At 37.5% G+C, this 16,967-nt stretch overlaps 1 protein-coding gene across 1 annotated transcript in view; it reads left to right on the top strand.

Annotated features, from left to right (window-relative positions):
* Nucleotides 1–211: 211 nt before the first annotated feature.
* Nucleotides 212–16,967, top strand: part of LOC124721731 (probable methylthioribulose-1-phosphate dehydratase) — a 103,471-nt gene continuing 86,715 nt past the window's right edge. Inside the window, exons 1-2 of the mRNA XM_047246830.1 lie at nt 212–339; nt 1,024–1,101. Of these exons, the coding sequence (XP_047102786.1) occupies nt 268–339; nt 1,024–1,101 (150 nt within the window). The 5' untranslated portion in view covers nt 212–267. The remainder of the gene's footprint in view (nt 340–1,023; nt 1,102–16,967) is intronic.

The raw sequence follows: 16,967 nt of genomic DNA, 5'->3' as shown, positions 1-16,967 counted from the left end.
TCGGTATCCAGAACCACAATCAAAATCAATATTCTGCTCATTAAAGCATTATTATGTAGTGCCATCTGTTGGATTCCTACAGGTGTGTATATTAAAACACAAGTGTTATGAGAAAACGGTTTATTTCATGAAAATCGTTACGTACGTGCACACCCTCTCAGAGATATTCATGTGCTGAAACTATAATAACTTTGCGCTGCAGATCAGCGTCACTCAGTCAGTGTTCGTTGTGGGGGAAGGTTATATTTACGTGGTTTAGGTAAAAAAATGACGTCCATAATTAGGAAAGCACCCGAATCTCAAAAAAGTGTCCAAGATCTTGTGCAGTCGCCGTTTGATGTAAGTTTTTAGTATAACCCCGTTTGTAATACTACATGTTTCCACATTTAAACCAAATAATAAAAAAGTAAATTATTATTGTGCGATATATTCTGTTGGCGAAAGCATGAGTAGCGGACGTTAAGTATCCGTGATCGATGTAATTTCATTTCACGTTGTTTTTTTTTTTTTTCCAACTGATTTCTGTAGTTCTGTAACAATTTCGTCGTCACCAAATGCTTTGCTAATTTTTAACCTTTTAATTTGTCTAACAATTCCCTCTTCATTTGGTGCGCCTGATTATGGACTGGTGTGTAGGAGAATTTCTGGTGGAAATCTTTCCGTGGACAGCTTAAAAGTTTTTCCTTTAAATATTTGCAATGTTTTCTGCAGTTTTCATCATTTTTCTTTCGTGAAACGGTAAATCAATAATACAGTATTTAGAAACACAATGAAAATAAATATTCTGCTCATTGAGGCGCTTTAGTGTCGGCGAAGCTGTTTACTTTTGAACTATTTGATCCCTATACGTGTGCACATTAAAACACAAGGGTCATGGCAAAACGCCTTTTGTTTCCTGAAAATGGTTTAGTACGTGTACATACTCTCAGAGATATTACTGTACGCTAACTATAATAACTTTGCGCTGCAGACGAACTACATTCAGTGTTGGTTACTTAGAAAGACAATATTTCTGTGTTTTAGGTAAAAATGACGTCCACAATTACGAAACCACCTGAAGCTCAAAAGAGTGCCCAAGATCTTCACCAGCCGCCGTTTGATGTAAGTTTTTAGTTTGCCGCCGTGTATAACAATACTTGTTTTCATATTTAATTCAAATTGTAAGACGTAGCATAAATTATTCCCGTGCATCATATACTGCAGGCGAAATCACGTACAGCAAGTCTTAAGTATCCGTGTTTCTTTTCTAATAAAGTTACCATTTAATATCCAGTAATAACAGGAGTAAACCCCACCACAGAAACAGGGAGATGATTCCTCGGCAAATGGTTTACGAGCCGCTTGAAACAACTGACATTATCGTGTCAGAAGCAATGAAAATGAATAAGGGATGGTGAAGGTATGAAGTTGTTGCTACAGTTGCGGCTATGCGTTCTTGTCGTTCGTCGCCAACAGACAGCCAGCCAAGCAACACATTATGCGTGTTACACGGTCTGAATCCCAGTTATTAACACCAGCTCACCGCCTAAAATATTTAGACGTGTTTGATACTTTGTTTGTGAAGTACAAAAACACGCATGCATCATCAAAGCCTACTCTTCTGTTAAGCGAAGTGAACAATACTCTAGCTGTCATTATGGTGTACTGCATTTTAACTAAAATGATTGTTTATTGCTACCTGTTAATTTGTTGGAGTGATAAGTAGTTCACAGTGTGTGCTGTAGTACTCATAATTCACAAGTCAGAGAAAGGATTACAAGACATTCTAGGGAAACTAAATGGTGCATAAGCAGTTATTTTGAAATAAAGTAGCCCACCACCCCACTGTTTCTATTTATGAGGGACATAACGGAGTACGTAAGTGGATTAAGGAAATATTATTGTAGACAAATTAATTTTTACTAGAGGGTAAGAACAGTGAAACTTTTTTTGTGGCGTAATTTCCATAGGTAGCCTTCGTATTGCCCAATATCAGGAATGATGTGAGGTGTAACTTTGGAAAATTTACAGTATTTGATTGTAGTTATGTGAGGAAGCACAACTGAAAATAAATAAATTATATTACAGTCAAGTGTACTTTGATTAATTTTTAACACATTAATGATGTTACTGGTTACTTAAATTTAGCACTTTGAAATGCAATAAAGCGAACTCCCCATACTTACTTAACCCACTTGGAGAAAATATGCTACTGTGTAGCTCATCAAACAAATCAGATGGGGATGTAGTTGACAAAGGATAAGTCATATGTAGAGAGTTCAGGTACATTTTCTTATCACTTCAGAAATCATGCTTTGGCATTTACTCATGTAAAACTTGGTACCAGTTAACAAAGCATGGCTGTACTCTGTGTTGGCTGTTTTGAAACCTCTAGTGAAAGAAAGAAGTGTTTAGTTTGGCAGGCAAGCAGAAGACAAGTTGTACTACATTACTTATGTTTTAGATTTGTGTTTAAATGAGGTGCAAGCAGATATGCATTGTGCCAGTGTGTTATATAAGTCCCCCGTATTTTGAAGCTGGATATGAATAATGGTATATCAATCACATTCAAACATAACACACAGTATTTCCTACAATGTTATTCAAAAGTAGTAGGACATGTGCTTGTTCTGGGGCCCTCTTCTTCCTTTCACGGAAATACGGAAGCGTCCGATCCCACCCATCTGCTTTGACCCATGACGTCACAAATATGGCGGAAACAGAAACAAACACACACACTTTCCACAAGAAGCCTAATGACACTAACGGGACAAGTGCGGGAAATGGGGTGTTTTGGGTGGGGGCAAACTAAATATAAACAAATTTAGACGCCTTGCGTAGCTACAACGTGTAAGTGAAGGCAGCCACGCATGAATATCCACCCACCTCCCCAGGGGTCGTAACCCCTGCAACCCATAGAAGATAAAGATGCTTCAGTAGCTGATTTGTGTTTTTTGTCTTTTTAAAAAAAAATCTCACGGGATAGAACGAACAGATCAGAAAGTTAAATATAATAAACTAAAACAGAAATTCGAGGAAACAGATAATTAAAATAAGTAATAAGTGTTTTTGAATTTAAAAAAAAATCTCACGAGATAGAACGAACAGATCAGAAAAGTAAATAAAATAAGATAAAACAGAACTGGAGACAGCCACACTCAAACCAAACTCCACGCCGTCATGGCGTCACACACGACAACACCCTTACGTCACGGGTCAAAGCCGACACGTGGGATCGGACGCTTCTGTCGACCCCCTTTCACCAACAACCAAAATGTAATATGCACGAGTTGAACCAAATATTTACTATGAAGTCACAATACTTGCTAAAGGAAACAAATAATGGAAATTTGCAAATTAGTTGCCTGTACCATCTCATCGGGTTCTCTGTCAACATTTGATTTTATTTTTAACTGTCACTTCCAGAACATCTCACAACCATTGCCTGGTTCCGAGTGAATGGAGTACTATTAAACCAGCATTAACTGTTTTCCGTTAAAATTCTAACATTTCTGTAGCTTCAATATATCTCCATAGCCAAACATAAAATTTCTGAAGATATGTTTCCTTTATAGTTCCTGATTCTGTAGTAATATTTTGTGCAGAGGAAGCTCAGTTTTATAAGAAAACTCTGACAAAAGCATATTGTCCATATTAATAAACAGATGTTTATGTGGAGTGACACTGTAAGATAATTAAGACACACATTTCTTGATATACATTTCAGTGTCAGTGATTTAAATATTAAAATTTATCTCTCTGTAGGTATTGTATATCCGAGGTCATTTCAGATATAATTAGTTATAGTGGGTGTTTACATGTTCAATCAGTCGTATTGCGACTTCTCCCTGTGATGTTAAATGAGTCAGTTTTACAATTATAACCCATTTTCTTGATGAAAATTATAACAATGTACTGACCAGCTACATGATTTCCTTACAAACATACCATGATTTATATTTAACTACGTCCAATCCCTCTCTTAAAGAATCATATCCTACCTAACCGCAATTTACTGAGTCTGCCACAGTAGTTTGAAGGGAAGGAAAACGTAAGATTAGGGTTTAACTTCCATGACTACAATGTCATTAGAACCCAAGTAGATGTTCTGGTTGAGGAAAGAAGAATAAGGAAATCTGCTGTTTGCTTCTCAAAGAGACTGTCCCAGCATTTGCTTTAGTGAGTTGGAGAAGTGTAGATTACAATGGCCAGGCAGGTATTTGAACCGCCATCAGGATAAAGGGAAATATTTAATAAGAGCCATCATATTGACCAGTGATGTAGGAAACATGCGAAAATTGCTGTAAACAACATGGCAACTATTAATGTGATATCAGTGGCAGTTTTTCTTAAAATGGTCTAAACTACAGATCAGCCTGTAACTACAACAGTATTTTCTTTGTTTCACATTCTTTGGGTTCGCCAACTCGCAAGCAAACTGTCACCTTCGAACCTAACCTAGACCCTGGGCTAAGCTACAGATCAATCTGTCATCACAGTCAGGTTTTTTGCTTTCACATTCATTGGCTTCACCGACTAACTATAAAACCCTGGATATATGCACGAAAAGGTGATGTCACAGTAGCCATTATCATTAAGTCAATGGGCAAAGCTGACAATTCGTATTGAATGCTCCTTATGACCCACCAACATACCAAATGGGAATTCAATATCTTACCACTGTGCCACCTCACATGGCCCCTTACACTGTGGAGAAAGTGTTGTACGAAATCTGTATAGGCAGTTAGTATTATATTCGCTTACTTAAATTTTTGTGTGCAGTGTGTGTAAGAGACAGACAGAGGCAGAGTTACATAACATTTCTTATGATGTGAGAAAAGTTGTTACACACCAATCTCAAATACTCTATTTAAAGAGCCATTATTAATCTGGTTTGTGGGTTGAACTATGTCATTCACAATTTTCACATTGAAAGCTGTAATTTACATTACACTACCTAAGCTGATGTAAAACGATTTGGATATCCCGTACAAAAGGTGCAGTTTGTGTGTTAATGAAGGGCTGAGAAAACTATCACAAAATAGCTTGCTTTGTTATACATTTAGTAATGATGCTCTTTGTATCTTTGTAGTATAACATTATAAAGGCATTGAGACTGTGTTAGAATTGATACTGAGGAATGTCCTTTAAAATTGGGTAGGTGAAATGGTCCATCTAGTCTACTAGCAAGACTATTTGCTAGTGTAGGATCTGTCTATATAGACAGAACAACAAGAGAAATAACTGTGCAGTCCAGCCTCACTATATTATCTGTAATGATTGGAATGGGCATAATGTTGTTTTCAGTGTCTGAAGATCACTGTGGGAGGAAATTAAACTATTTTAAGTTATTATAATCATTCAACAGTCAATTCATTCTTTGTTGATAACAGAAGATTTTTACCTTCTGCAAGGGTGAAATCTCTCCTCTCCTTTCTGGAGTTACGTATCTAGGATTGGGTTTAAACATACATGTAATCATTGTAAAATTGCTACTTCATGTTCAAAAATTCACCTATTGTGTAGGAGGAGCTGTGTCATTCAGAAATTTTTAATCTGTTTTTAGATGCTGGTTGGCTATCTGCCAGACTTTTAATGCTCTTTGGCAACTGATCGGATTTTTGTGACAGCATAATTCACCCCTTTCTATGCCAAAGTCAGATTTAACCTGTAATAGTGAAGAGCATCCTTTCTTCTAGTGTTGCAGCAATGCATTTTGCTATTATTTTTGAATTGGGATGGGTTATTAATAACAAATTTTGTAAGTGGTAGATGTATTGTGATGGTACTGTGAATATCCCGAGTTCATTAAATAAATATCTGCAAGGTGATCTAGGGTGGGCTCCCACTATTATTCTGATTACATGCTTTTGCACAATGAATACTTTTTAAGTGTTCGTATTGCTTTGCCCAACACTTCTAGTTAGTCAGTATCAACAGAATATTGTTTTAGTGACTGAGAGTTATAGCCTTTTACCAATCAGCTCACTGTTTTTAGGTAAAACCACAGACTGTATATGTGTCCCAATGGCATTTGTTGGACTTGTTGGTGGTTTAGTGTGTGTTTAATATAGAGTGGTTCTTGACCTTATTGCCTGAGTTCTCAAAAATTAAAAAAAAAATGTTTATTAGAGTATCAGAGAGATGGAATGGGTGATGAGGTAAGGCATTATTTTGGAGAGAAGGATAGCTCAATTTGGTCTAGAATGGGGCAGTAAATCAGTGTAAATGACTCAAGGTAATAACAAAATCCTAATTCTAGATATTCTAGATGAGTATAAATTTTGCTCCTCCATATTGTAAATTCAGTTTTTGTTACTGTATGTAACTAAAGTACTGTGAGAGATAGTACAGTGTTCTGTACCACCTCACTTGGATTTTTTTTCATATAGTAAGGGACATCTATGCCAAACAGATATCTGAAAACTATGAATAACTTAAATCGTAAACAAATTATGTACCCAATTGTATTGCAACTAGATTTGCAGCTATGTTCTATTTAATGTGCAGTAGATATTCACACATGACCTCCAACATTAGTTCATTCATAAAACTTCACTGCTCTTCCTATATAAGATTTCCTATGCTGAGTTACTGTACATAGAACACAAAATTATAGACCAATATCTGTAACACTGGTCTTGGGTAGGATCTTTGAGTATTTTCCTTGAGGGAGGAAACTGCTTGAAAGCTGCTCTGAAAACAAAGAGCTTCACTGCAGATTTAAACATGGCGAAAGCCTTATAGACAAACAGAACTGCATAAGTCAAAATTAGAATAAGAAGAGACATCTATTAAGCATTCAGTGAATTCAAAATTCTTTCTATTGATGTGACAAAACCTCTTAACAAGTTCTGGTGTCTTTATGATCCTAAATTATTTGTCCAAAACTTTTTCACTGAGGAAGATTGTACTGTTTTCACATCATTGCATGAACATCAAATGAAGCATTGCCAGTGATTGGAAAAAGTGCAGGTTGCTCCTATTTTCAGGAATGGTCATTGAATAGGTGCAATACACCAGTAGTGTCAGTTTGTGGTAGAATTTTTTTAAATTGTATTATGCTCACATATTGTGAGAATACTGGAGACTGAAAATCTCTTGGATGAATGATATGAAATCCAGCTCACTCTGTTCTTCCAGGAGAGACATAAGAAGGATACCAGTGCCATTTTGATGCCATGTTCCTTGACTTTCAGAAGACATTTGTTACACCTTTGTTCTGTTACCTAGTGGACAAAATGATAGTGTATGGAAATAAGACCAACATTTAGATTGGATTGAAGGGTTTGTAGCAAACAGAACACAGCATGTCGTTCTTAATGGAGATGAATATTCAGATGTAAAAGTTACTTCAGGTGTATGTGAAGAGCATGTTATAGGACCTAATGGGTAACATTGGAACTTTTATGAAGCTTTTCAAAGATGATGTGGTTGTATAAAAAGAAGCCTCAGTTCTACAAAATTGGAACAAAATTTTGGAAGACCTGCAGAGGATGGACCTAGGTGCAGGGATTGGCAGTTGTCCCTCTGCATAAACAAATGTAACATACTGCATGTAACATTCATAAAATTTCTGGGAGTATGCATACAGAGTGATGTAAAGTGGAATGAGCACTTAAAACAAATCACAGGTGAGGCAGATGCCAGACTAAGATTCATTGGAAGAATCCTTGGGAACTGAAGTCTGCCCATGAAAGAGGTAACTTAAAAAACCCATGTTTGACCAATACTTGAATATTGCTTGTTAGTCTGGGATCCATACCCATATAGGATTGATAGACGAAAAAGATATGCTCTGAAGAAGAGCAGCACATTTTGTTATAGGTTCATTTGGTAAGTGTGAAAGTGTCACAGATATGCTCATTCATTTCCAGTGCAGATGCTACAAGAGGCTTTGTGCATCGAGGTGTGGTTTTCTGTTAAGATTCTGAGAGCACACATTACTAAAAGAATTGACAAAATATTGCTTCTTCCTATGCATATTGTGAAAATGCCTTGAAGGTGAAATTTGTGAGATTTAAGCTAACGATGACACTAGTCTACAATTATTTTCCCGTGGACCATTCATGACTGAAACAGGAAAGGGGGAAGTGATAGTGGTACACAAAGTATGCTCTGCCAAACACCATAAGGTGGCTTGCTGAGCGTATGTTTAGTACATTGTCTCGGACAGCAAACTGCAAAGGTAACATCAGGAGTACCCCCAGGGAAATGTGGTAGGACCTCTCCTGTTCTCCATGCAAATAAATGCTGTGTCGGGTAGAGTGAGCAGTAATCTGATACTGTTTACTGTTAATGCTTCTGTGTTTTAGAAAGTGGCATTATATGACTGCAGAGGAGTTGAGGATGACTTACAGAATTGCTAGTTCATGTGCTGAATACAGTTTACTTAGGATGTGGATGAATGTAAGTTATGAGGATGGATAGAAGAAACATTCCTGTAATGTTGAAACACAAATGCTTGTTTCTCATTCAAATCAATTTAATATATACAGCAAACCAACATTATATTGAACGAGATTGTAACATCAGTTGTAGCGAACATGATTGGCAAACTGCGGCTTTATGGGAAACTTCTGAGAAGTTCTTGGGTGCATCATCATATCTGCCCATAAAGGAGGTAACTTGCAAAATGCTAGAGTTTTATGGAAATTCTTCATGATGATAGATGGGAATCCTGAGAGAGGAGAAGATGACAATCTTTTTGTGAAGCACTGTTGAGGGAGTTGTAGAGAACCAGCATGTTAAACAGACTGTAGAATGATTAGATTATCTGATCTGCAACATGCATCTTGTGTAAGGAGCAGAAGGAAAAAATAGGGAAGATTAAGGTGCCTACAGAGGCATGCAGGCAACCATTTTTCCCTTTCTACATTTGTCAGTGGAACAATAGTGTGGAATAATTATGTGGTACAAAGTAACTTTTGCCATGCATTTTTAAATAAATTTATTTTAAATCTCTCTTTCATCTCCTTGTGTAAATTACACGGTATTAATCCCGCATAGCAAAGCATGGTAAAGTGATTGCTTCCAAGACACTGAAGTGCGCTGAGCCCACATCAAATCCGCCTTGTGGATTAATGACAGAGGCCTCTGTGCCAGCCAGAATTTACTTCGTTCTCAGGTGGCCTTCCATATCCACTTAGGTAAATACTGGGCTAGTTCATATGTCTGGCCTCGGTTACATCATATGTAAACACTTTGAATGGGGGGGGGGGGGGGGGGGGAGATGAGACATCACATTTGACCATGCCATTACAATAGATGCAGACAGAAGAGATACAGAGATTCTTCTCCCTGAGGGGGGAGGGGGCAGTTGGGATAGCCTTTGGGAGTCGTTACATCATCATAGTAATAGCCTATGTATGGGCATGGTTGCTTCGCTGTTAGACTGGAGATGCACCATGTCAGTCCTTACCCAGTGCTGGCTGGATAAAAGGTGCTGGAAAGGAAGGGAGGAATCCCAGAAAAAATTGCTGTTTAGAGTTCATTTTTCCTTTGTAAATGTAACATCAAACTAGGCCTCGTTCTACGATCATGTATAGAACTGTTTGTGACATTCTTACTAATGTTTTTCCTGATGTGAGCAACAGACTGGTAGATGAACTCATTTAGCTCAGTAAGGATACCCAATTATTCTTTCTAAGCATTTCGTGACACTGCACCTGTCTACTGCTTTTAAGTATTATTCTTATGGCCCTTTTCTGCACCTTGAAATTTGCTTCTTTGGTTAGTACATCTCATAACCGAAAAAGAATCCCATACTACTTTCTACCACTTTTGAAATTTTTAACCTCTTTGAAATACCCCTATATGTTATGATAAGTTAGCAATGTGTGAAGTGGTTTGGGTTATGAGAAGTGGTGGTACTTCATGCTCATTTGTTGTTTTTGTTTTTATTTATTTATTGTTCCGCGGGACCACATTAAGGAGAAGTCTCCATGGTCATGGAACAAGTCAATACATGAAATTATAACACGATTGTAGAAACAGATAAAATGAAATATAAGAAACATATTCAGGCGACAAGTCGTTAGTTTAAATAAAGAAAATCAAGAATGTAACACTGGAGTTTGCTTAATTTTTTTAGCACTTCCAGGAGCTCCTCGACAGACTAGGAGGAGTGAGCCATGAGGAAACTCTTCAGTTTAGACTTAAAAGTGTTTGGGCTACTGCTAAGATTTTTGAGTTCTTGTGGTAGCTTATTGAAAATGGCTGCAGCAGAATACTGCACTCCTTTCTGCACAAGAGTCAAGGAAGTGCATTCCACATGGAGATTTGATTTCTGCCTAGTATTAACTGAGTGAAAGCTGCTAACTCTTGGGAATAAGCTAATATTGCTAACAACAAACGACATTAAAGAAAATATATACTGTGAGGGCAATGTCAAAATCCCCCAGACGATTGAATAGGGGTCGACAAGAGGTTCTCGAACTTACACCACACATAGCTCGAACAGCCCATTTTTGAGCCAAAAATACCCTTTTTGAATCAGAAGAATTACCCCCAAAAAATAATACCATATGACATAAGCGTATGAAAATATGCGAAGTAGACTGCTTTTCCTGTTGAAATGTCACTTATTTCAGATACTGTTCTAATGGTAAATAAAGCGGCATTTAGTTTCTGAACAAGATCCTGAGCATGGGCTTTCCACAACAGCTTACTATCTATCCGAACACCTAGGAACTTGAACTGTTCTGTCTCGCTTATAATATGCCCATTCTGTCTGATTAAAGTATCAGTTCTTGTTGAATTGTGAGTTAGAAACTGTAAAAACTGAGTCTTACTGTGATTTAGCATCAAATTATTTTCCACAAGCCACGAACTTATTTCATGAACTACATTATTTGATAATGTTTCAATATTACACACAAGATCCTTCACTACGAAGCTGGTGTCATTCGCGAACAGAAATATTTTTGAATCACCTGTAATACTAGAAGGCATATCATTTATATAAATAAGAAACAGCAGTGGCCCCAGCACCAACCCTTGGGGAACGCCCCATTTAACAGTGCCCCATTGGGACTGAACATTACTACCACTCTCAATATTGCGGAGAATTACCTTCTGCTTTCTGTTCCTTAAAGTAAGAGGCGAACCAATTGTAAGCTACTCCCCTTACTCACAATGGTCCGACTTCTGCAGTAATATTTTGTGGTCAACACAGTCAAAAGCCTTCGTTAAATCAAAGAAAACACCTAAGGTTCGCAACCTTTTATTGAATCCTTCCAAAACCTCACAGAGAAGAGAGACTACAGCATTTTCAGTTGTTAAGCCATTTCTAAAACCAAACTGTGCATTTGACAGCAAATTATGTGAATTTAAATGCTCCAGTAACCTTGTATATACAACCCTCTCGATAGCTTTAGCAAACACCGATGGCCTAGAGATAGGTCTATAATTGTCAACATTATCCCTGTCTCCCTTTTTATAAAGTGACTTCACTACCGAGTACTTTAATCGGTCAGGAAACCGACCACTCCTAAAGGAAAAGTTACAGATATGGCTAAGTACTGGGCTAACATACATGGAACAATACTTTAGTATTCTGCTAGATATCCCGTCATATCCATGAGAGTTCTTGGTCTTTAGTGATTTAATTATTAACTCAATCTCCCTCTTGTCAGTATTATGGAGGAGCATTTCAGGTAACAGTCTCGGAACACTTTTTTCTAAGAGCGCTATATGATTCCCTGTTGGGACTAGGTTTCTATTTAGTTCACCTGCTATATTCAGAAAGTGATTATTAAATACTGTACATATATGTGACTTATCAGTAAAACGGACATTCCCACTACGCACTGATTCTATATCCTTGACCTGTCTCTGCAGACCAGCCACTTCCTTTATGACTGACCGTATAGTTTTAATTTTATCCTGAGACTTAGCTATTCTATCTGCATACCACATACTTTTTGAATTCCTAATAACTTTTTTAAGCACCTTACAATACTGTTTGTAATGGGCTGCTGCATTTAGGTTGTGACTGTTTCTAACGTTTTGATATAATTGCCACTTTGTTCTACAAGATATTCTTATCCCTTTAGTCAGCCACCCAAGCTGCCTGTTTGTGCTAGTGCCCTGTTTTGAACGTTCTAACGGAAAGCAACTTTCAAAGAGCACGAGAAAAGTCTTGAGGAAAGCATTATATTTATCGTCTACTGTATCAGCACTATAAACATCTAGCCACTCTTGTTCCTTGATAAGGTTTACAAAAGTCTCTACAGCAACTGGATCAGCTTTCCTAAAAAGTTGGTAACTATATATAACATGTGTTGCAGCACAAAAATCTTTTAGACTTAAAATTTGTGCATCATGATCTGAAAGGCCATTCACCTTTTTGCTAACAGAATGCCCTTCTAGTAATGAGGAATGAACAAAAATATTGTCTACGGTTGTTCTACTGTTCCCTTGCACTCTCGTTGGAAAGAATACGGTTTGCATACGATTATATGAATTAAGGTGGTCTACCAGCATCCTTTTCCTTGCACAATCACTTATACAATTAATATTGAAGTCACCACATATAACTAACTTTTTGTATTTCCTATAAAGTGAACGAAGAACCTCCTCTAGCTTTAGCAAAAATGTTGTGAAATCGGAGTCTGGGGATCTATAAATAACAACAGTAAGAAGTTTAGCCCCACTAAATTTAACCACACCTGCACAACATTCAAACACCTTTTCAGTGCAGTAATTTGAAACATCAATTGACTCAAATGGGATACCGTTTTTCACATACATGGCTACTCCCCCACACCGCAAAGAGCTCCTAGAAAAGCTGCCAGCCAGCCTGTATCCTGGTAAAGGAAGCCTCTGAATTATCTCCTTATTTAAGAAGTGTTCAGATATACCAATAATTTCAGAGTCAACATCTATAAGCAGTTCACTAACTTTATCTCGAATACCTTGTATATTTTGATGAAATATACTAATTCCCTCATTAATCGGATACCTAAGCTTTGTTGAAAGTGGTTTCTTTGTTAGAGAGACTTCCCTTAAGCAGGAATACCTATCAGCTGATTTCAATCTAAAAAAGGTACAGCTCTAACACCCACAACTACCGGAATTTTCCCATGAGTGATCCCACCACCCCACCTATGCTGTCGCCTACAAGCTTTGCCAACCTCCCCTTTCCATACCTGTTGTAACTGTTGTTTTTCTGCAGGCAGCTCTTGAACATTAAAATATTTCCTGATTATTGAATTTCAAGTGTAAAAATTTATTTATAAAATAATTGTGTATCTGATTTTGCAAGCTTTTTAATATTTAAGTTTTCTGTGGTTTTGAGCATAGTCACCTGATCTTCTACCCTCTTCCCAATTTCACCTGGCAAAATCCCCCACACAGATTTTAGTGTTGCTATACTGTCTTGTTGAACTGTCTCTTATTGAATAATACTTTCCTATAGCTAAGTTTTTCAATATTCTATAAATGGAGAATTATATGCACATTATCATTTCAAAATCATAATTTCAAAGCCCTATGACAGTTACCTTTACCTGCTCTCCATGAAATTGGGCAGCTGCAGCTTCAGAATGTTTTTCAACACTACACTTCTCCTTCACAAACTCATTTTATATTTGACTCTTGGGTCAGCAAATCTATGTACATTTCTTTTTCCCACATTCTTTCAATAAGCTATATATATTGACATTAATTAATTAAAACTCTCTGCACCAGTGCTTGAAAATAAATGCAAACAATGTTGGCAGCTTGAAGAGATTTTATTCTTGAACTCGCAATGTTGTAGTTAGATTTTTAAACACTAGGATTGATGTGTTAGCAGTTACACTTAGATTTTGCAGTGTCATACTCAGTGTTTCCATGAGGTGGTATACCAGAAACTGTTGGGGACTGTGGTATTCTCGTGATTTGTTGGGTGTTTCTGTTACTGTGATGTGATGATCATTGCTGTAGCTACTGGTGGCTTTTAGGCTTTTGGTAGTGATTGAGACTATGCAAGATAATTGCTTCGCTGTGTAAGACTGCACTCCACAAGCCACTTTCCAATATGTGGTAGAGGGTGCCTCATGTATCATTATTATTTGCCTCCAATTCTTTCTCAGTTTACGAATTGTGCACAGGAAGTAAGACATTAAGTAAGCTTCTGTATGAACTTGAGATTATTTGCAAGATGTATGCTGTAGGAAGTGGGGTGTTGCTTGAATTGTCCTGGAAGGCGTACTTTATGTGATATGCAATGTCTCTCTTATGGTATCTGCCACTGGAGTTCAATGAACATACCTGTGATCATCTCACTAAACAAAACCCATTTCCAAAGAGTGGTGGAGTGCTTCACTGAAATCAGTGTTGCATCATCCAGGCCCCAGCTTCAATATTGCAGCTGAATACCTGTGTAGAAAGTTCTGTGGGATTTGTTTTGAAAAAAAAATGATGCTCACAACTGCCACTTTTGTCCATCTGCAGTACATTTGAATTTTCTGGTGTTAATCACAAACATGTTATTGTGACATGCTACAAAACCTTTGAGGCAATGTGAAGGAAATCATCTTGGGTGTCTTAACTGAATATGATGTGCAGCACATCCAGACATAAATAGTACATGAGTTGTATGCCACTTCTAACCTTAAAATAATGCATGTTAATAGTTGCCATAGTGCCACTTCCACCATCTTCGCTGCTAAGGGCATAGAGCAGGTAGGTGGTGTACTGTGTTAGATCCTGCTACTGTCTCATCATTCATTTCTCGTGGTTGCACGTTTGAGAATTAATGTATATTGGGTTAATGAAGAAAGTGTTCCATATTTTGAGAAGTGGTAGTCTCGACCAAAACAAGAAAAGAAAATAAACATGATCTCTAACATGCATACCTTAAGAGCTGTGAAGACTTGTCCATCTTCCCTTTTGTGTAACATATTTCTTATATAACAAGCACATTGCTATTATAAACAATCTACAGAAGGCAGTAAACAAATGAAGACACATTCTTCTGTTACTGTGACACAACAGAACTTCTAATGTAATCTCCTCCTTATTACATACGAGCTGCACATGTGAGCTATTGCTAAAGGGGATGCTCCATATGTTGTCCATTCATAGTATGGCATGCTTTTGTCAGTACCTTAGGGAATTACACACTCTGAAAAACTCCATGTTGGTCATAGATATTTTTCAGCATACATGGCATGGGCTTGAGAGTTGCTTCCATTTCCCAGACTGTAATAAGTGTGGCTGCAATGTTCCGTGTGGAGTAATAGCTATCCATTATGATGAGTGCATGGAAAAAACTGCAATGTAAAAGCACTTCACAGACTTACCAAAACACAAACTGGTCCCATTATAATTTATGTATCAACTGCACTTATCCAAAACAGTGAACATGGTTTACAGTAACAACTCTAATAGATGTTTACTGCATCTACATCTACGTGATTACTCTGCTATTCACAATAAAGTGCCTGGCAGAGGGTTCAATGAACCACCTTCAAGCTGTCTCTGTACCGTTCCCCTCTCAAACGGCACGCGGGAAAAACAAGCTCTTAAATTTTTCTGTATGAGCCCTGATTTCTCATATTTTATTGTGATGATCATTTCTACCTATGTAGGTGGGTGCCAACAGAATTTTTTCGCAGTCTGAGGAGAAAACTGGTGATTGAAATTTCATGAGAAGATTCCACCGCAACGAAAAACGCCTTCATTTTAATGATTGTCACTCCAATTCACGTATCATGTCTGTGACACTATCTGCCCTATTTCGCTATAATACAAAACGAGCTGCCCTTCTTTGTACTTTTTCGATGGCATCCATCAGTCCCACCAGATGCAGATCCCACACCGCAGAGCAATACTCCAGAATAGGGCAGACAACCGTGGTGTAAGCAGTCTCTTTAGTAAACCTGTTGCGCCTTCTAAGTGTTCTGCCAATGAATCGCAATCTTTGGTTTGCTCTACCCACAATATTAAACGCTAAGAAGTGAGATTTGCAGAACTGATGGTTTTTCTAGTAATTTTTGCCATTTGTGAGGTACTACTGTGACATATAGCACAGCACATTAGTTTGTATGAGAGACCACTGACACAGAAAATAAGTATATATGACACTAAGTGGACATTTTGAATTTTCTGCATAGTTAACACTGCATTAGATACAGACGGACACAGATCTTGCGCCAGAGTTAGCAAAATATTGTAATATGTTCAGGATGTAGCTGCGGAATTCGTTTTAGTTAAAATGGAAAAACAACTGCTCCAAATGCAGAACAACATTTTGTATCGAAACAGATAATTCATAGATATGCATCTTCATATTTTCGTGGCGCAAATACCGTTCCATAAAATTTTGGACGTGCAGCCGCACTAATTCAGCCCCTCCTCCAATATTTAGGCTGATACGTCTATGCAGTATCTATGTACAATAACAGTGGAGAGTGTTCTCATTTGTTTACTGCATCCTGTAGGTCATTTGCCGTAGCAAAGAGCTTGCAGTAGAAGAGATCACAGTAGTGAAGATGAAAAGTGTCATAGCTCTTAAGGTCTACACTTTAGGGCCCATTTTAGCGAGCATTTTTGTCTTGTTTTGGTCCATACTACATCTCTAAAAATTTGGAATACTTTAACACCCTGTATTTCATGTTTGAAAGGAATCTTATCATCAGATTAGCTGATAGACAAGTCACAATTGTGTATGGCTACCACTGATAGCATAATTAATAAATTATCACCTAGCACCACAAACTTTCATAGATAAATAAACCAGAAAAAATACACTATGCGCAATTACTTTTTACAATTATTTTCACATTTGAAGAGTGCACAGGGACCGATATGTCTTCCGCTGTGGAAGTGAGCTTGTGTGTCTCCTCTGTGCAGTGTTGCATAACAAACCTTACAACTGTTGCCTTACAGTGTTATCAAACGCCAGGAAGCTCTTTGTTTGCATTACTTGTTGTAGAGGTGTTTTCCACCATTCATATTATGGGCCTTCTGGAAATGATTGTGAAGTGGTATTTCATATC

Source organism: Schistocerca piceifrons, chromosome X (genome assembly GCF_021461385.2).
Source record: "Schistocerca piceifrons isolate TAMUIC-IGC-003096 chromosome X, iqSchPice1.1, whole genome shotgun sequence".
Taxonomy (NCBI): Eukaryota; Metazoa; Arthropoda; class Insecta; order Orthoptera; family Acrididae; genus Schistocerca; species Schistocerca piceifrons.
This window is presented reverse-complemented; position numbering and strand designations above follow the sequence as displayed.